Genomic DNA, 20731 nt, shown 5'->3' with positions numbered 1-20731 from the left:
GGATGCCCCTCTCCTCCAACCGGACGTCGAGGACGGGGAGGGAGCGGCCAATGGCGGGGCGCTGTCGAAGGACCGGCGGGCGTGGCCTAGAGGGCAAGGGGCGGGACGCGGCGCGCGCGCGGAGTGCCGCTCGTGCGGGGCTTCTTGGCTGTGAGGGAAGCGGAGGGCGGCAGGCTGGAGCCACCCGGAGCGCGTCGCCTCTCAGTCCGCTAGGCCGCTGGGCGCGGGTCGCCCCTGGCAACCGCGAGAGGGGCCGGACGTCGCCAGGTGAGTCGGGGCTGAAGGTCGCCCGCCGGTGCCACCGCAGAACAGCGAGTGGAAGCGGCGACGGCTGCAGCCTCCGGGCGGGAGGGCTCGGGAGTCGGTGCCGCCGAAGTCTCGGGGAGGCCCCGGCCAGAGTTTGGCGGGAAGAGGCTCCTTAGGAAGAACCGGCACGCGAAGCCCCTCGCGTCTCCCCCCGTTAAGCGGCCTGGGCCTGTTTCCTTCCCTGCCCAGCCGGCGGGGCTCGCCCTTCTTTTCTCCCCTTTAGCCCAGAAGTGGCGCTTCTGCGTGCGGGGCCCTCTTGCCCCATTCTGCACGCCTCTCAGGGGAATGCTAGCACACGCCTAGGCGAGACAGGTGGGTGCGTAGCTGGGGGCCGGAGTTGAGCTGCTTAGCGGGCCACGTGATTTTGTTACTATGTTGTGTGTTTTTATACTGTGTTTAGGGCTGGATAATTTCTGGTTTTCGATATCATGGTATAATGACAGCTAAGCATTGATATCTCGATATATGTCTGAAATAAGGTTGGAGCTTATAATAATCTATGAAAATATTGAAAAGAATAAAAATCTAAAATCGATGCGTATAATTAAATGGAAAATTACGCCGTGATAGCATGTTTAACTAAACCATTAAAGATTTTTGGAGAATCTATTACTGTTCTGTCAAGGGCTTTATATAGCCATAGTTACACCTTGAATTTGGCCCTGTAACAGATTGGGAACTGGTGTAGATCAAGTTTAGAAAGTCAGGTAGACAGTCTAGGTTCTACATGGTGCCTAGTTACAGATGGCCATGCAACCTCTGCTTAAAAACCCCCAAAGAAGGAGAGTGTACCACCTCCCTGCTTCCTGCTTGCCAGGTCTGCAAGCCCAGCTGGGCAGTGCATTCTCAATACATTACAAGGTGAAAAAATAGGAAACCTTTATCGCAGTCTGGAGTTCATACCGGTAAGAGACAAAATATCAATATATCACACACCCCTAACTGTGATCCTCGGATGAAGGACAGTATAGTAAATAAACAGACTAATGATTAGGGTTGCAGGGTGGCATTAGAGTAGACCCCTGTTAAAATTAATGGACCTGACCAAGGCCACAGTTACACTGTACATTTCTGGTGCTGTAATAGGATTTAAAACAGTCATGGTTTCTCCCAAAGAATTATGGGAACTGTAGTTTGTTAGGTGTGCTGAGAGTGTTTAGGAGGCCCCCTATTCCCCTTGCAAAGGTGCAATTTCTAGAGTTCTCTGGAAAGGATTGGTTGTTAAACCATTCTGGGAATTGTAGTGCCTGATGTGGCTGTAGAAACCAGTATGGGGCAGACATGCTTTCTTGCAGCTGGGGTAGATGAAGGTTTTGCTGGTGCACCATGGTGGTTCTTCTTTGGGCATTGCTGAGGAAATAAATTCTTACTGCCTGTCTCTAGGAGCTGCAGTCATCTGCAAGGGATTCCCCCATGGAGGGGTTAATGTTGCCAGCCTTCACAGTAATTAAGTACTGTATTCCTGGTTCACTCTGAAAATCTGTAGCATTTCTTTTTCTCCTGTAGTGAATTGGGTGCAGTTCCTATGCCACTAAGGAGGCTGATCTAGAGATTTGGACCTGGATTCCTGGAGGAAGCTTTGCTATTTACTTGCTTTATCACCTAAGGAATATTGTTCTTCGCTTCAGTTCTTTGTTGTAACCATCTCATGTGCCAGTAAACACAAAGCCTTTATAAATAATTTGCAAATTTAAATATTTCCATGTAAAGAATTTGGGAGAAAGCAATTTTTTGGTGTTTTTGTTTTACTCAGAACTTTATCAGCAAACAGAGTAGCCCAAATAAAGTTTATTAGTGGTTTGCAGGCAGGATGATCTAGGCTGTATCCAACAGTCATACTTAGTAGCCCCCTTTATATTAATGACAAGACTCACGGAGGTCCATTAATTTCAGTGGGTTTCCACTGAGTAGAATTTAGTTGGTTACTACCCCTCTGTCCAGGAGGCACAAAAGGCCTCAAAAGACTTACAGGAGGAAGGGTCTTTGCACCTGACTGGATAGGTTGGAGAGCTTCTGTAACCTGAAGGCATGCTAATGTCTAATCTTCAAAGCAGCTGTATTAAAACCCAAATTTTCTGTGACACCTGAAAGAATTAGGCTGCACTTATTTGGGACTAATCTCCATTCAACTCACAATGTAGGTTAGGGCTGTAAGTGGCTTACTGTGGTCCCATCAAAGAATCAATGGCTGCTTGTCAGCACAGAATTATGAAAGCTGATAGGAATGTCAGTTTTAAGATTGTACCCAGAGCTTCCTGCTCCTGTCCACAAACTTCTTGGCCATTAAGGGACTAACAGGTTTGTGCTTGGGATCAGCTACAGCAGCTGAAAGAGAAAAGCAATTGCTGCTCATTTATCTGTTACCTAATATTCTTGTGCAAAGCCTGAAGCAATCCTGGGTGAGGGTGTTCCATTGCATCTGCTGCAGAATACTCTATCCTTGTCTGCAAAAAGATGCCTGTCAAACACTTCTTCCTCTTTCATGCTTAGAGTACAGACGTGACTATTAATGGTCCTGCACCAGGGTCATTGCTGGGTGATTGTTAAGCTTAGGCTGTTTGAAAGACTGAAAGCTAATGCTGCTAATGCAGATTACCTGCCAGGTTTTGCTGTATTGTGAAAGCAAGGTGGAGCTGGGAGAGAGCCTGTTTATTTTTGGCTCCTTCTCTGATTGGAGAGGAGGTCAAATCACTGGTAAATTGTGGGCGTGTGTGTCTCCTCTTAAGCCAGTTTGCTTAGCAGAATTTCTGGCAAGGAATGCAGTGAACAATTTGCCCCTTTCATATGATTTGTGTAGTTTGGTGGTGTTCATTCTATTACTTCCCCGCAAGCCATATCAATGATTCTACTGCTTTTGAGGAGACATATTTTTTTTAGACAACCTACTTGCTCAAATTCTGGAAGCAAGCTTTCAAAATGACACTTTTCAGACTAATTCCCCCCCTCCACATTTTCTGTATTCTTCCTGTTGACTATTACTGTGCTGGCTGACAGAAGCTAGTCATTAATTTGTATATTTTTTTGTGGACCTGCCTGGTATCCACTTGAAGAAAGACTGTGCTTGAACAGAAGGGAAAATTAGAAACCACAGATTCAAACAATGCATGAGCTGACCTATCTGCTATCTGTGTATTATAAATTTCCTGGCCACCTTCTCTTTTGGCCTAAATGAGCTTGCTTAGTCTAATTTCAAGCAATTGAGTAAATTCTGTTTTAAAATAAATAGAATGACTTAACTAAAATAGTAACGGCAATTATGCTTTGGGAATAACAGCACACTAATCCTCTTGGTTGTGCTATATGTTAATTGGATGAAGTGGCTTGTGATTTCATCTATAAAACACAGCAGGGCAAAATAATTTTTTAGAAACTTTTTGCTATGCAATAACACAGAAAAATCATGCATACTCACACTGAACAAAGCAAGGGTCTGTTATGGTGAGAGCTTTTAGAAATTGCATTACTGTCATTCAGGTAACTGAAATTCCATAGTTGCTCTTCATCTATTTGATGTTAGTGAGGTAAAGAAGTCTTCAGTCAAGGTTTTGATGGATTGTTGGCGGGAGGTAGGGGTGCTTTCCAGTGTGGCTACACTTGCTTCTTTGATCCTTTGGTGGCTTTGGAAGCCTAGCGTGAGACTGAAGCCTGGGAACGGCAGAGCTGCAAAGTTAGTAGGGCATATTCTAAGCACGTAGGTGTGAAAGACTGACTTCTGTTGGCATCTTTTGTGACTAATTTTCTGTTCTGATCTCTCTTCCCAAGTCCGTGAGGCTTGGCAGGAATGTTCCACCCACTTCATTGGAGGCCTCCCTCCAGCATTTATTCCTACTACACGAATACTGCCCGCTTCATCGGCTACAAAGGGAAACTACAACTTGTTTGGCAAAATGAGAAGTCCTTGAAAGACAGGTACCAGTGGCTGCTCACCTGGCTACGGAAAGGAACAGAGCAATGTCCAAGGCAGAAAAACCTACTCTCACTGCTGGCCAACCAGTGCAGCTATGTGACCGGCCAAAGGGTCCAGCGTGCTCAGCAGATTGGACAGCTGTACAGTAACATCTACTCTGAGAGAACACGCAAAAGCCTCTTCACCTCCTTGTGGCGCAAGTTTCTAGGGCGTTATACCAGTGCCTGCAAGCTGATGGCAGCCGTCACTGGTGTGTTCTTGTGGGAAGAGGAGAGGATCAAAGAAGAGGAGCTGAAAAGGTGGGTCTTCATTTTCCTTCTAAGGGCCATTGTAGGTAGAAAACATTGTGTGCTCTTTAATTTTGTGGATAACATGGCATATTCCTTTTATTTCTGTTTTCATGTTTTGCTCTGAAATTAGTATTTCAGTTTCTTTGATCTGTATTTTTGGAGGCAGTGCCAGATGAGGTGGAATATTTACGTTGTGGTTCCCTCCCAAATAAATGGTTGTTGCTCTATGGATGACTGTACAAACTTTATCTTTTTCTCTGTCAAATGAAACTTGTGACTGAGTTGGGGAGGGGGAGCCTTGTCCCTTTAGTGGCACAATAGTTCTTCCGGGTCTACTGGACAACAGTGGGGCAAGACTGACCAGCTCCTGGCTTGGAGGACTGGCCAGTGATTCTTTTATAGTGTCCTTTGAATAATAGGGCTGTGTGTGATCTTGCTGCAGTTTGAAGTTGGCATTTCTGTTAATTGGTATTCAAAAAACTTATAAGTCATCCTCGGCTAGGAATATTTAAATACTCAAGCAAAGTGATAATAGGTAGAGAGGTGATAGATGGGTAGTAATAGGTGTGATGGCTTATGGCTTGCAGTCAAGGTGCAGAGGTTTCATCATCCTACATAGTCTCAAATAGCTGAAATTGTGTTTTCTAAACTACTGTCAGGAGCCGGAGTCAGGCATAGTTCAGCAATAAAACACCCGGCTTCAGTTAAGTTAACTCTATTCAAAGAAACCAAAACAGCACAGGCTTTTCCCCAGTAGGTCTTTCCCAAATTGTGGCAGTTGTGAAGACTAAAGATCCCTGCCTTTCCACCGCTGTCTAAGGTTCCTTCCCCAGCAAACTAAGGCTCCTTCGTCTTGTTTCTCTATGCTCCACCCTCTTCATTTCTCTGCGTCTTCTAGGACACCAGGGGGGAAGAGAGCTGATCACAGCAGGACCATCCTGCCTCCACTTGCTCATTGAGCCCTGCTACCTCTTCAGCTTCTGACACATCCTCCCCCCAATCTTCTCCCTCTTCTCCCTTTGACCACCTGGCCTCATCCCATCACCAGTCCCCTGGCTCTGAACCTTCTTCCTGTGGGGGTTCCCCAACTGGGCCTCCCACCACTTCTCTGCATCCAACCAGTCCATGACAACTACGTATCTATTTTGAACACCAGTAAATGAGTCTATGATTGGTTGGCTCTAGATAGGTTGGCCTAACAATTTAGCACTAGTTAACTTTCCTTTTAAAATCTACTACTTTTTTCTTCACTATACTATTTACCCCCTGGTGCATTTTTTAAAAAAAACCAGAAGTGTTCTGCTCAGATGTGTGGCTTTTTGGATTATTATTGCCTGTATTGTACATTTTTTTGGGGGGGGGGTCAATTCCAGATTTAGTAGCGGGTATATAAGGCCTGTTGAGAATCTCCCCTGACCTCAACGGGGCATCTTTAAATGAAACATCCTGTGCAGTTGTCCACAGGCAGTGAAGGATAGACTACAGACTCTGTATTTGGAAATGGCTAATCTCCAAAGGCTAGACTGTAATTTGTGAAGGAGGATGTTACCCTAACTAAATCTCATTTGGATGACTATGAGTCTGCCCTTTAAAAGTGTTCGGAAACTTTAGTTGGTCCTGAATGCTGAGGACAGGGTCCATTTTGGAGGGCACATGACTCTATCGTTTGAATAATATAACTGACATTGGAGGCATTTCCAGGAAAAAAATCACAGTGCTTTTTATCCTAAGCCTCTAATGGCTTAGGATCAAGATACTTGATGGATTCCCTTCCCCTGTATGGAAGTGCCTTGCTTCTAAGATTTTTGGGAGAGACTAAGATATCTGTGTACTGCAAACATTTGAAGTGAGGATGTATAATAGGGCCTTTACAGCGGCTACACCAAGGGTTTGAAACTCCTTCCCAAGGGAAACCCAGTCCGTCACCCTGGGCAACTGTTTCTTCCATAAAATGGGTGCCCCAGGAAACTGCAAGCATAACATCTGATGACCGTTTCCAAAATAATAATAAAAATGACAGGTTTTAAAATCCAAATTGCCTGAGTGTTCCTATCCTTCCAAAAGCCTGGGCAAATAAAAATGTCTTCAAATTCTGCCTGAACATATTCAGATCAGGAAAGTGCCTGATCTACCAGGAGAGGGAATTCAGAGACAGGGTGCTGTCGTGGAGAAAGTCCTCTCTCGGATTTGCCCCCTCCTTGCCATCTGCTGCAATAGAAAACTACAAGCTGGGGCATACATTGAACTGTTTGTTCAAGCAGGTCTTTGACTTGAGGGGGTGATTGTTTGCCTTCTGCAGATTTTTATTAGTGGCTGCTCTCTTATTTTGTTCTGTTGTTGTTGGAGGGCAAGGTTGGGGGGTACATTGTGTGTGCTAGCTGCCGTGTGTGCGCAGTGTGGGGAGCTTGGGTACACATTTAATAATAAGAATGTTGTCCTGAAGGAGCAATGTGGCTTACTTGATGTTTGATTGTGGGGAGAAATGGCAGGATTTCCCAAAAGGTGACTTTGAGGCAGGGAGAGGGAAGGAAGGAAGGTCATGTCCACAGAGCATTTGGTGAGCCCCTTGCCCTGAAATAATGGTTACTTGCCCATGAGAGTTGCAAGACTCCATAATGTTCCACAAACATTGGGCCATGTTGAGGCCTCTTTGGACTTCACAAGTGTTCCCCTCCCTTGCAACCATCCTAGTCAACCTCTTTATTTGAGCACTAGATAGGAAGGAGTTTTACTCCTCTGATTGGGTATTTGGGATCAGAATTGTTCTATCAACTCTTGTCATCAGTAGCTGTGTGTGTATGAGTACGCTTGCAAGCATTTAGCTAATTATGGTAAAGAGTGGATCACGATAGGTGGGGTGAGTGATTAGTATCTGGGATAAAAAGAATGGAGTCTGGTTTACAGTATTTCAACAGCAGCAAAAATAACCTAGGAGAATCCTCCTTGGATGATATGTTTAGTAGCCTGTAAAACCAATTGCACTGTCAATGGAAACTTTTTGCAGCTGCTAAGTGGCAGATGATATTGTGGGAACAGGATAGGTCTGCATATCTCTTGGGGATGATGAGATGATGGTGGTAGGAGTAGTAATAATAATAATTTTATTATTTATGCCCCAGCCAGCCTGGGCGTCTTCCAGCACATATAAAAACATAATAAAATGCCAGACATTAAAAGCTTCCTGATACAGGGCTGCCTTCAGGTGTCTTATAAAAGTTGTGTAGTTCTTTATTTCCTTGACATCTGAAGGGAGGGTGTTCCACAGGGAGGGCGCCACTGCCAATAAGGCCCTCTGCCTGGTTCCCTGTAATTTCACTTATTGCAGTGAGGGAACCGCCAGAAGGCCCTTGGAGCTGGACTGACCTTGAACCATCTTCATTCTCCCAATAAGAGAAGTAAAATAGGACTGGCAGTTCCTCCCCTTAAATCCCAGTTTGAGGGGATTTTGCTGTTTGTCTTGCAGAGGTGCAGTTTATTTTCAGTTTAAACTATCTTTGCAAGCAGAAATATGGCTTCCCATGCCCTCTCTTGACTTGCCTTCGCACTGATTTCTAAAAGTATTTAATATGCCACATAACAACAGTTTTCTGTAAGTGACTTAACTGTTATAAAAACATTGAAATCATTACGTCCACCAGTGATTCATTAAGTTAATAACCAGCAATAGACCCATCACTCTAATTTATCTCTAATTCTCTTGCAAAACATGTCTCTCCCGTATTGGTCTCTGCAGCCACAACAGGCACTGTAACTCCAACGGTTTGACTTTACCCCAGATGGTGCACTCTTCCATTGTTTCTTGAGGCAGACGGATGCCAACAACAACCTAGAGGTAAAAACCTGGGAATGGCTGGCTTGCCTTCCAGACCCTCCTCCTCCTCTTGGATCCCAAGATGCTGCAAAGTGCCTGCATCAGACATCTCTGTGTGTTAGACATCTGTGTGGTGGACTCTCTCTCCCTTTGTGACCCCTAGTGTTCTTCAAAGATTTGATGGCAGCACCCTCTTAATGATTACATTCATGAATCTGGTTCAGAGATTAAAAGCGTGAAGGAAGCTAGCTATTCATGGTGCATGTTTGGCATGCAATCTCTCTCTCTCTCTCTCTCTCTCTCTCTCTCTCTCTCTCTCTCTCTCTCTCACACACACACACACACACACACACACAGTTTTAGCATGTCCTACTGCAGACTCTGCAGAAGTGCTCAGCTGTAGCCTTTTGGAAGCATGTTTGGTTGGCCTCTGGGACTTACAGCTGAATTGGGAAATTTCAATGAAATTTCAGCTTCATTAGTTTGCTGGTGTGAGTGGCTTTTTGCTACTCTGCCTCCTACCATCAAGATGGACTGCAGTCTTCAAGTATGTGCCTGTAAGGGGGTGGTGGCTGGTAAGAGCTTTTTGTACTGCAATGAGGCTAACTTTACTCAAACTCACCATAAATAGTGTTTAATATTTTGACATGCTCTCAGCTTTTATAGAGAGGAACTTGTTTATCATTGTGTTGGAAAACCTGTTCTTGACCCAGTCTAAAGGAATCTTCTGGGTAACCTTTTCAGATATTAGCATACAGTGGTACCTCTGGATGCAAACGGGATCCATTCTGGAGCTCCGTTCGCATCATGAGCAGAACGCAACCCGCGTCTGCGCGTGCGCGGGTCGCGATTTGCCGCGTCTGCGCATGCGTGTGACGTCATTCTGAGCGTCTGCGCGTGCACAAGTGGCGAAACCCGGAAGTAACCCGTTCTGTTACTTCTGGGTCGCCGAGGGATGCAACCTGAAAAGATTTAACCCGAAGTGTCTTTAACCCGAGGTATGACTGTATTGCTGACTTCAGCTCTCTGCGTGTTTAAGCCTTGTGTAAATGTTTCATCCTTTGTGTAATCATGCTCAAGTTGCAGTGTCCCAAGAGGCCACCTGAAACCAGCTGGATGATAGCACTTGCTTTTGTTAAGGCTTCTGTCTCTAGTAACCAGGTCAAGATTAAGCAGCTGTACTCTTCTTATCTTTTCTAGCAGCTTCCAAAATAACATAGTATCAGTGTCTTCCTTTGCTGCCATCATCAACTTGTTTTTGGTGGGCTGTGAGAATTACACAGCTGACGAATGACTGACAAACAAACAAACAAACACATTATGTAATAAAACCTCTATGAAGCTTCAATTCTGGGCCCTCTCTTAAGAAGTATTAGATTGCCAGGCGCTAGAGATGCAGCCTTCTCAGTAGTGGCCCCATGCTTATGGAATTCCCTCTCTAAGTAGCTACATTTGGCCCCTACATGGATTACTTTAAACTGGTAGTTACCTGCCACTGTTGTTTTAGTTTGCTATTTTTGCTGCATGCATTTATGTGTATGTTCTCTTGATATTATACTTCTCTGACAATATCTCTTTTAGATGTGTTACTGTATAATGCTTTCATTTTTTAACAGTTTGTAATGTATTCTGGATTGTGTTTTGAGTTGCCTTGAGTGGAGCAACCCTGAAAGGCAGCCTTTAAGTACCTAAATAAAAAAATACATTTATCCTTGAGGATAGAACTGTACAAGAGCTAGGTGTGAATAAATTAGTGCAGAGGCCCAGCAACCCAGGATGGAGCTGTGCAAACTCCATTGAAGTGAATAAGATTTGGGCAAGAGTTATCTTGTCCAAGTGTCATAGGATCATGGGAGCAGCCACAGAGTCAAGACCATTGCTCCCTCTAGTTCAGTGTTTCCTACACTGCTTAGTAGTGGCTCTCCATTATTTCAGAAAGGATTCTCTCTTAGCCCTAACTGGAAGTGCCAGGGATTGAACCGGTGATCTTTTGCATGCAAAGCATGTGTCCTACCGCTAAGCTAGGACCCCTCCAATACTTAGTAATCCTTCTACCTAGGATTTTGTGACACATCTTTTGCAACTGGACTACCCTGCAAAACACCTGATTCACCTGGCAGCAAAAATATTTTTTATTATATTCTATATTTTATTTATTTTGATGCTGGGTGAATCAGGGGGTCTGCAGGGCAGCGTGGCAGCAAAAGACACATCTTTTGCTACCTTGCAAAACTCCTGATTTGCCCTGCTGCAAAAAAGAAATGTCTTTTTGCTGCTGCGCTGCTGGGTGAGTCAGGTGTTTCGCATGGATAGCATGGCAGCAAAAGACGCACATCTTTTGCTGCCGCTATGTCCAGCAGACCAGCTCACTGCAGCCAGGCAGGTGGAGATGCTAGGCACAAAGGGTGGTGCCCAGCTAGTTTGGAACACTGGATAGACACGATTGAAAATGCTCCCACCACAGGATACCCATTCCTCCAAAACAAACTTAGGAAAACCATCCACTATTTCATCACACAGTCCAAAACCTAACAAAAACTTGACGAGCCAAAGGCTTATATTGCCTAACAGGCTTCTACAAAAATAATAAACCCATACTGACACAAGAAATACAGGACAAACTAGGGGACACCCAAATGCCCTGGCTCACACACTGCCAACTGCATGCTTCTTAAACAACCCAGCAGTAAAAACAGCAGCCACTAAGCATTTGACCACCTTTGAAAACCTTCTGCTGACAGTAGAGGGACATGGCAAGGGGATGGCATCCACAATATACAAAGACTGCTCCAGAATCCCACAAATCCCCTCATCTCAATCAAAAAACAATGCAAGCATGACATAGGCTACAAAAGAAACTCTACCCAATGAACTAATCTGTGGTCTAAACCTCCCTTTAAATCCATCTCAGCCAAAAGAAGGGAACTCACCTTGAAACTTACCTATAGATGTTATTTTGTAGTTACATAACACCATGTAAGTTGGCGCTGATACACCCAGGAACCTCACCAAAATGCTGGAGAGGCTGCACCTCTATCAGTACATATCTCCACGTGTGGGATTGCCCCAAAATTCAACCCTTTTGGACACCAGTCCTACAATAAATATGCAAAATAACTAAACAGGTATTAGAAGCCACCCCATAACTAGCTCTGTTGAATATTTTCCAAGATGGGCAAGGATGTCAGGGATTCTTAAATGAAATAAATGATAATACTGGAAATGGGTTTTATTACACAACACAATTGTGGACTTGGTGCTGTTCATGCATACATCCTGCTTGCAGCTTCCACACAACATTGGCCCTCATAAAAATGCCATCCCATTCCCCATCCCAGTTCTAAACCAAAGAATCAGAGTGATTATGGTAATCTAAGCTGTCCTGATAGGTTGAATCAGACTGAGTAAGCCCTGACTGATGATTGTTGTCCTCCTTTCATCACAAGGTCTGCAGAAGAGATGAAACGCATGGAAGAAATCAGTGTGTTCCAGAGTAACAAAGGAATGAGCCAGACACAGGAGCCAAAGGACGCAGGTTCTGTTTCCAGGGAGCAGAGCTGGGAAATGGTGATGGACAAGAAGCACTTCAAGCTATGGCGGCGCCCAATTGGAGGGACTCATCTGTATCAGTACCGAGGTAGTTCCTGCTTCCTGGATTTCCTACTTGGAAGCCCATTTGTGTGGCAAGAACACTTGAAAAAGCAACAGCAAACTTGTTAAGGGGCTTTCAGAAGAACACAGACAAAAAAAGGGGATAAAAACAGTTATTTTTAACCTGGGCTGGGTTCAAGGCCTTTTTTTTAATTAGCAGAAACAAATGGAAAAGTGTCTGCATTTGGGTGGGGGGGAGAGAAATGCACAGGAAATGCCCCTCGGTCCTTGCCCCCAATTCCTTGAGCCCCTTGCTTGCTGGAGAGTTCCAGGGAGACCCTTGCTTGTGCTGCCGTTTGGATGAGGAAGGAAATGGCAGGAGGGACACCTGCAGTTTATTTCTTAGCCAGGCTGGAGGCTGTGGGTAGCTTTTCTCACCAGAAGGCAAGCAGAGTGAGGAAATTTGGTGTGGACACCTGCTTGTTCAGGGGAAACACCATAGAGGATGCATGGTTTACAAGTTTGCTGGTAGCTGTAGAGTTAGTCTGCAGGTGGACATGAATTGGAAAAGTGGCACTGGCTTATGGGCACTATGTAAACACACATTAGAATTGTAAACAGCAAGAAAAAAAGATGTCATCTTCATGGGAGGATGGGGTTGGAGACTTGCTTGATGAGAAGCAAAGAGATTAGCATGTACAGAGTAACTGAAATCCATGCATTAATCGTAGTAGTAGTATTATCACTGCCAGCAGTAAACTTGTTAGTCACTTATTGTTAAACTTATTAGTTGTATTAGACTTACATTTTAACAAAAACATAAATGCATTATACTGTAGAAAAACCATCATATAGAACATTAACAATTTACAAAAACAATTCATGTCTTGTCGTTCCTTTGTAGTCTTTGGGACATACACAGATGTGACACCTAGGCAGTTTTTCAATGTGCAAGTGAGTATTTTCATCCCTCTTCCATGCCCCTCACTGACTGAAGGATGTCTCTAATGTAGCCTTCACCAACCTGGTGCCCTTGGACTACACCTCCTGTCCATTTTGTGCTGGTTGAAGGTGATGGGAATTGTAGTCTAAAACACCTAGAGGACTCCAGTTTGGGAAAGGCTGGTGCAATGAAGATTCAACTCATATTGTGTTTTGAATGCCCCTGTTCTTGCTGCTGTTCCTGTTCTTTGAGATGTCTGACTACTAGGGGGAGTGTCAAGGGCACCAGAATGCAGTGATCTCAATTTCCTCTGCCAGGAGCACCAGCAGCCAACAATCCTGCCTGCAGTAATTGGTCGTGGTTGGTGGGAGAGCCAAGATGAAGTGCAGCTCCACCTTTCCTAATAATAATAATAATAATAAATTTTATTTATACCCCGCCCTCCCCAGCCAAGGCCGGGCTCAGGGCGGCCAACAACCAATAATAAAAACGAGTTGAATGAATACAACTTAAAATCAAGATTAAAATACAACATTAAAATATTAAAATGCAGCCTCATCACAGGAGGACAAAAGAAAAAGAAAGAGGGGGAGGGAATCAAATTGACTCCAAGCCAAAGGCCGGGCAGAACAACTCTGTCTTACAGGCCCTGCGGAAAGAAATCAGATTCTGCAGGGTCCTGGTCTCATGAGACAGAGTGTTCCACCAGGCTGGAGCCAGTGTTGATAAAGCCCTGGCTCTGGTTGAGGCTAATCTGACTTCCTTATGGCACGGGACCTCTAGGGTGTTGTTATTTATGGACCTTAAGGTCCTCCGTGGGACATACCGGGAGAGGTGGTCCCGTAGGTACGAGTGTCCTAGGCCGTGATGATGTCCTAGGCATCATCCAAATGATGCCTCCCCCAGGTTTTCTGTGCCTTTGGACATGTTTGGCCATTCCTCCTCTTCTGTAAATGGGGATCCTGAAAGCTTTGTACTGAATGCTAGTACCTTCTTTTGCTCCCTATAACTGAGTTCTGATTCTTTCTTGCATTCCTTGGAAATAAAGGGAAACTGGACTCAGAGTTAATACCTTTTGTAGCCAAGGTGAGGGTCTTTGGGACAAGCTTCTCCACCTGGCGCAGCAAGCTCAAGTGACATCGCTTCATTGCCTCCCCTGGGTGTTTGAAATGCGGATTAATCCAGGAGGCATAAAACCCATCTTGCCTCTTAGTGAATTGTCACAGTATTTCATCATTTCTTAGTTGGCACTTCGACAAGTGAGAAACAAATTGTAGGATCATCTCAAGGGAACTCTTCTGGATTCTTATCTTCTAGCTGGATACAGAATATCGAAAGAAATGGGACTCACTAGTCATCAAACTGGAGGTGATTGAGAGAGACCAGGACACTGGATCAGAGGTTATTCACTGGGTAACTCATTTTCCGGTGAGTGTTTCTTTCTCTGGCTTCCATATAATGACACTGGTGTGTTGATGGCAGCTGCTCCAGGATAACAGCTGTGTCTTCTTCCTTTCAGTATCCAATGTACTCGCGGGACTATGTGTATGTGCGACGGTACAGTGTGGACCAGGAGAACAATTTGATGGTGCTTGTCTCACGGTAAGGGATCCTGGGCCAGGTGAAAGATACAGCTGCATTTATTCTGCAAATTAAACTTCTCTATAGAGCTACTTACTTTGCATAATTCTGTCCTCAAGGTTTGGAGAGGTTATGGGGGGAAATGCTGGGAAATGAAAAGCGATGAAGACATGAAAATTGCATCTGGAGGTATAATCTACTTGCCCTACAGCTGGTTGCACCTGATAATACCTATATGTTTGAGATATATTTATATTGTAATACTTTTTGATTGGTTTAGATGAACTTTCCTCACTACTCTTCTAAAAATCTTTGAGCTGTGGAATACGTTCAACTTGCAGTATTTTAATATATTTGTTTATTTGTTTGTTTATTTAATATATTTGTTTCCATTCTGTTTCAGTTTAATTATTTTTAATTATTACCTTTTATATGTATTTAGCTTTTCATATTTTATCTACATTAGCTTGTGTAAGCCGCCTTGAATCCCAGTTTGGGGAAAGGTGGGACATATATTCTTACTCAGATTATAATATTTATTTAACTGTGATGAATTCTGCACATAGAGCTGAGGGGAATTTTGAAGTTTTTCCCCTGAAATGTTCCTTTCTCCTGTTTGGTTGCCAGAGCGGTTGAACACCCAAGTGTCCCTGAAGATCCCGAATTTGTCCGTGTTCAAACCTATGAATCGCAAATGGTTATCCGCCCTCACAGTTCGTTTGATGAGGTGAGTGCCCAACTTTTACAGGAGAAAGTTTGTTTGGGTGGTTTTTCCAGAACTATCTACCCAAGAGGTGAGACTGAACCAAGTGGTAGTCATTGAATTAAAATACCCAGTTTTTTAAACTGTGTTGAGTCTAACTTCTAATGTGCCCTGTATTGGATGACTTCTGGAGAGACCCATATCAAGGCCTCAGAGTATGAAAATGCATTTGGAAGGTCCCCTCACCTAGAACACTGTGGCTGATCTGAATTCCTACAGAGGTGCTGAGTGTGTCTTGAAAAGGGGTGATTAATTTTCTATGGGCCTGTGATGCAGCAGCACCACTGCATAAGATTAACCCACCTCATCTAGCATCCTGATCCCACAGCGGCCAACCAGATGCCTCCTGTGGGAAGCACGAAAGGAGGATCTGACCTGAGCACAGCTGCATGCTCTCCACTTGAGATTCCCAGCAACTACTATTCAGCGGCATACTAATAGTGGAGCATAGTGAGTGTGGCTAGTAGCCATTGATAGCCTTATGCTCAGTGATTTTGTCTAATCCTCTTCTCTTCATTTTGTTAAATTTCTACCTCCCAGGAAGGGCCTGCTAACTCCCTTTCTCTTTTCAGAATGGCTTTGACTACCTGCTAACATACAGTGACAACCCGCAGACAGTGTTCCCCCGGTACTGTGTCAGCTGGATGGTCTCCAGTGGTGAGTCACGGCATTGGGATATCTCAGTTTAACAGGCAAAAAAACCTCACACTATACTTGTTGACCAGAAGAACTCTCTGCCAGCAGATGTGTAATGCTTGCCATGGGATCAAAGAGTTCTCATTTTTCAAATCAGGATGCTGAAGAATGCCATCTCTGATAATTTTCCCTGCCAGAGACATGGATTAAATTATCAGTGACAAAATACTCCCTTTGTAATGGCAGGGACTGATGGTGAGGTGCAGTCTAGAACATCAGGAGGGCACCAGGTTTTTCAAATGCTGCCTTATTAAACAAGGGCCATTCAGAGGGGTTTGACTTGAAGTGACTGCTGTGTTCCTTGGGGATTCCTTGGTACCAGCACCTTCCTGACATAAGCAGTCCTTTAGATCCTAAGATCAAAGGTCCTGATCCAGCATGATGGCTCGTAGGGCTGCATTGTTCTGCAGCACTGCTGGTCACTGTGCTTGGTGTTTGAGGGCTGTTTGCTTCTGTTTTAGAAAAATGATTCCTGAACCCTTAGATGCTTTCATCAGAGTGCTTTCACAGGAGATACTCATGTTGCCTTTTGAATTACTGCATATAACTTTTTTAAAGTACCAGTCACATCCAGGTTTATGTGGAAGCAACTGCCCACAGACTTTGTGGGATTTGCCCTTGAGTTTGCCTGGGCTTAACGCCTCCCTCTATTTCTTAAAGCACCAAAGATGCCACACTGTGGATGCCATGGGTATCGCATGTCCACATGGCAAAGTCAGAACCTTTTTCTTGTCTGTATTCGTGTCCTTAGCAAAAGTATGTAATCCTTTTATGCTGAGAGTTTGATATGGGTTGACTTCTATGTTATTCTTCCTTTCTTTCCTTTTCAGGCATGCCAGACTTCCTGGAAAAACTGCACATGGCAGCTTTGAAAGCCAAGAACATGGAAATCAAAGTGAAGGACTATATCTCTTCTGCCAAGTCCCTGGAGTCTGGCAGCAATGACAGCAAGGAGGGGAAGGCCAGCATGCCCAGCCAGGATCACAAAGGTGAAGGGACCTGCAGTCCTATTCAGATAGACTATGCTTAAAGGAGAGTGCTCCCCAACCCTGCTCAGAGTTGGCAGCCCAAGCCTTTTCATTCTGCAAACTGGAAAGGATGAAGATTGCAGGGATGCCTTTGGGACCTTAGTTCAGCTGGTCACTTCCTGTCTCTATAACTCCTCCCTCTCCTGTGCCATCTCGGAAGAGGGCAGTGATCTTGCCATTGGAAGCCAAGCTCAGCAACTTTGTAAAGCAATTTTGTGTGCCACTTGTGTTCTGGTGATCTTCTTTTTCCCAGTGGGGATGTTCATGGCAAAAGTCTCTCTCCTTTTCTCTTCACACACATCCCCGCCATTCCTTTGGTGCTGCCAGATGCCTTTCAGAGGTGGCCCTGCAAAACCAGCAGGGCCACCATAGCCTTGACCCTTTTACAGTTACTGTGGCACATGAGCACCTGCAGTGCCTCCACTGGCATGTTGAGTGAAGCCAATCCAAAATACTTGTTGCTGGGGCAGGAACTCTGCATCCTCAGTGGGGCCTGAATGCTTTCTTGGGGCCCTGTGTGTGCCACCTGTGCAGTGTGTTGCTCTGCTGCCAATGTGCCTTTTTCTCCTCTGGCACTACCGAATGCAGCTTCAGGCTGCTGGAAGCAGACACTGTCAGGCTCTGGGTCAGTGGTGTTGTTGCATCTCTGGCACCTGCAGAGTGAAGGAAGACTATATTTTTATGCATCTTGTTTTGTCTTCTCCTCCTTGGCTTGATAACATTCAACAGCTGCTGGCTCAAGTTCTGGCTGGAGTTATTCTACTCCCTTTGTCAAACTGATGGTAGCCCCAAATGTTTCATTTATAGTTGTTCGAAGCAGAAACAGGATCTGCTTGTGTCAACCGTAAATCAGTTGGTTTTCTCGGTTGATTTTGTCACTGGATTTGGAGAAGCCCCTATTAGCTGCCAACTTCTCTCTAATATGTTTCCAGGGTGGTGGGGAGGAAATTGAGCTTCCTTTGGGAAACCCTTGAATAGAACTGGAATACCTGACATTAGTGTGTGTGTGTGCATCTCAGGTCAGAGTGTCTAACATGCTTTTGTTTTGGCATGAAAGGCTTTGAAACCATCTGTAAAAGTAGATTAGAAAGTAAAGTTTAACATCTTATAACACAAAAGGTTTGGTTTTCAGGAGAGGAGGGGGAGTTGAAGATACACATGCATCTGTCCTACATATTCTCAGTTTTTTTAATAACTTATCATTGGCTTGGTTTTCTTCCACAACCTAGAATGTACTAATTTGTGAGTCTCAACTTCTTCATTTATCGTTGAGGCTGGCGGGGGAGATGACATTCCTACATGCCTGCTATACAGGTGCACTACTGCCTTCGATTGTGTTCCGTGTGAAGCAAAGGCGTGTGCCAGTGTTCTCCTTCCAGATACAGGCACCATAAGCTGAATTGTCCTGAAGTGGGTCATTGGTAAACACCCAGGGTACCTACTTCTGCAGTGAGAGGATTCTGCTGCTTTCACTGTCCTCAAAGAATGCAAAGTAGAATGAATCGCAAGTGAAGCTTGATGTTGTATATAAATATCCTCAAGGAACCACTTCTGTGCCAGTGAAAAATTGGGTGCATTTCCCGCCCTCTCATTCTGTGCATTGAAGCATGTGATGTCTTTTTAAGAAGCTTCATGTGGAGCAGAAAGGAGACAGCCAGGTTGTGTTGAGGAGATCCAGTGCTAAAATGAGAGAGCACCTCTTGGCTTGGCAGCTGAGAGTTTCAGGCGGCTGTATCTGGGGGGTGGGGTGGGATGAAATTGTGCATGAAGACCCCTTTGGTCTTGCTCTGTGGCCAGTTTGGCCTGTTAAACATAGCTACTGATGCTTTTAATTAAAGCTCGTGTTTTTATTAGAACCAAAGCACCAATAAAGGTAACCAGTTGGTACGACAACCTCATGAGTCGATCCTTTTTGGGAATGAGTGGGGCAAAACCTCCTTCCGCTAGAGCAATTTGGGTTTTTTTGTTTGTGTGGAACATCTGTCATGTGCCCCATGCACATTTCTCTCTCCAAAAACAAAGGTGGTTTTAAGTCCTGGGGATTAAATGGAAATGCAGCGCTAGTTTCCTTGTTGCTCATCAGCAATGCAGCCGTGTATTGCACCTTCTCATACTATCACATCAAGACCTAAAAAAGGTCGGTCCACTGGCAGGAACATCATTCCAAAAGTTACGAAGGTGAGACTAGGGATATAGGACTTTGAAAGACTGAAAGGATGCCTCAGAGCTATCCTGTTACTTGTGAGTGACCTACGGAAATCCATCCTTCTCTGTGTCAGCAACAAATTACAACTGTGTACTGGAGCAATTCATGTGTTGTGACAAGAAAAAGCTGATTATGCAAATTTGCTATGAAGCTGTTTACGATTTTTCATTTCTTTGGCTTTGCCTGTCATGGAGAGAGGCAAGGAAGCTATTGCCCTAACGACAAGAAGTTTTAAACCAGGTGTATGTGGTTTTGGCATGGGAACATAGAATGCTGCCTTAATGCCCATGAGACCACTGGCATATCAGTATTGTCTACACTGACTGACAGCGGCTCTCCTGGGTTACAGGTGTGGGGCACTCCCAGCCTTGCATGAAGATGCCAAGGATAGACCTGGGAGGACTTGGTGTATACAAAGTAGGTGCTGTACCTCTGAGCTTCAACAGCCTGTTTTCCATCGGCATCTTCCATGTCCATCCAAATCAGCCAGTAGCTCTGCACAAGTCTTGAGCCGATGGAGTGAATTGGATCTATTTTTACTTTCTAAAAGTCTGTTGACTAGCTTGGAACAAGTCTTTTATGCCTTAGAGTTGCCACTTAGGTGTTCCTATGAGCACATTCCCCAGGGCTAAAGAAGCTCTCTAAGAACATAAGAGCCTGCTGGATCAGGCCAGTGGCCCATCTAGTCCAGCATCCTCTTCTCACGCTAGCCAACCGACACCTGTGGAAAACCCACAAATGGGACCTGAGCACGAGAGCACGTCTGTAGCTTCCAGGAACTGGAATCCAGAAGGATAATGCCTGTGACAGGAAGCAGAGCAAAGCAAAGCCATCATGGCCAGTAGCCTTATCCTCCTTGAATTTGTCTAATTTGTTCAATCCTCCGTTAAGTTGGTGGTCATCAGTACCTCCTCTGAGGGTGAGTTCCATAGTTTAACATTGCGCTTAATGAACAAGTGCTTCCTTTGATCTGTCCAACATACAGCTTCATTGTCCACAAATTCTGAGTTTTATGAGAGGAGATAAACACTTGTCTATCCTCTCTGTTCATGTCATGCATAATTTTATAAACTTCTGTTGTGTCACCTCTTATTTGCCTTTTCTCTAAAGGTCTCTCTCTTTGCATCCTGTACGTAGGACAGGGCAGGGAACTGTTGTACTGAAATCCTTGGCTGGGGATGAAATTTTGGCTCTGGCAATTTGGTGACATCCAGGAAATGGCTTGAACAAGTTGGGTTTTTTCTAACCTAGCATAGTAGTTCTTAGCGTATTAGCATCCCAGGCAAAACATGAGAACATTTCTCATAGGACTGTATAGTTTTGCAGCTGATAGAACTTCATGTGAAAGTTGCTGGTTAACTTATTGGCAGTTCACTCTGCATTTCTGTTGATTAGATGCTTTCTGACTTCATCCTATTCTGTGTGATCCTTTCACTGCTGCTGTTTCATCTATATACCACTAGATTGCAGCATGCTACCATATAACATCTAAGAATGGGCTTGTCTGTAAACCTGTAAAGGAAACCTAAATCCTTCGGATTCTGTAAACTTCTGTCAGCACCACTTTGTGTGTGAAGAGTTTGTGGAGCATAGCCTAGCTCACCTTGAA

At 44.5% G+C, this 20731-nt stretch overlaps 1 protein-coding gene and 1 long non-coding RNA gene across 2 annotated transcripts in view; one reads left to right on the top strand and one right to left on the bottom strand.

Moving 5' to 3' along the window:
- The window catches only part of LOC310769933, a 228647-nt gene that overhangs the window by 14069 nt on the left and 193847 nt on the right, over window positions 1-20731 (bottom strand). The gene's annotated exons all lie outside the window — the stretch shown is intronic.
- Window positions 74-18809, top strand: STARD7 (StAR related lipid transfer domain containing 7). Its single transcript, XM_083629548.1, has 9 exons — window positions 74-267; window positions 4069-4512; window positions 11761-11951; window positions 12810-12859; window positions 14166-14276; window positions 14368-14450; window positions 15057-15156; window positions 15765-15849; window positions 16719-18809. Exons 2-9 carry the CDS (start codon window positions 4088-4090, stop codon window positions 16916-16918), a joined length of 1245 nt encoding a protein of 414 aa, XP_083485674.1. The 5' UTR covers window positions 74-267; window positions 4069-4087; the 3' UTR covers window positions 16919-18809.

Source organism: Podarcis filfolensis (assembly GCF_964270895.1).
Source record: "Podarcis filfolensis genome assembly, chromosome: 8".
In the NCBI taxonomy this organism is placed as follows: Eukaryota; Metazoa; Chordata; class Lepidosauria; order Squamata; family Lacertidae; genus Podarcis; species Podarcis filfolensis.
This window is presented reverse-complemented; position numbering and strand designations above follow the sequence as displayed.

What these genes read in the sequence shown, in the direction of transcription:
- STARD7 (XM_083629548.1), top strand. Translation starts at nt 4,088, where the DNA reads ATGTTCCACCCACTTCATTGGAGGCCTCCCTCCAGCATTTATTCCTAC. An exon ending in TCATCTGTATCAGTACCGAG is followed by an intron (nt 11,952 to 12,809) that starts GTAGTTCCTGCT and finishes GTTCCTTTGTAG; the next exon opens with TCTTTGGGACATACACAGAT. An exon ending in GGCAGTTTTTCAATGTGCAA is followed by an intron (nt 12,860 to 14,165) that starts GTGAGTATTTTC and finishes CTTATCTTCTAG; the next exon opens with CTGGATACAGAATATCGAAA.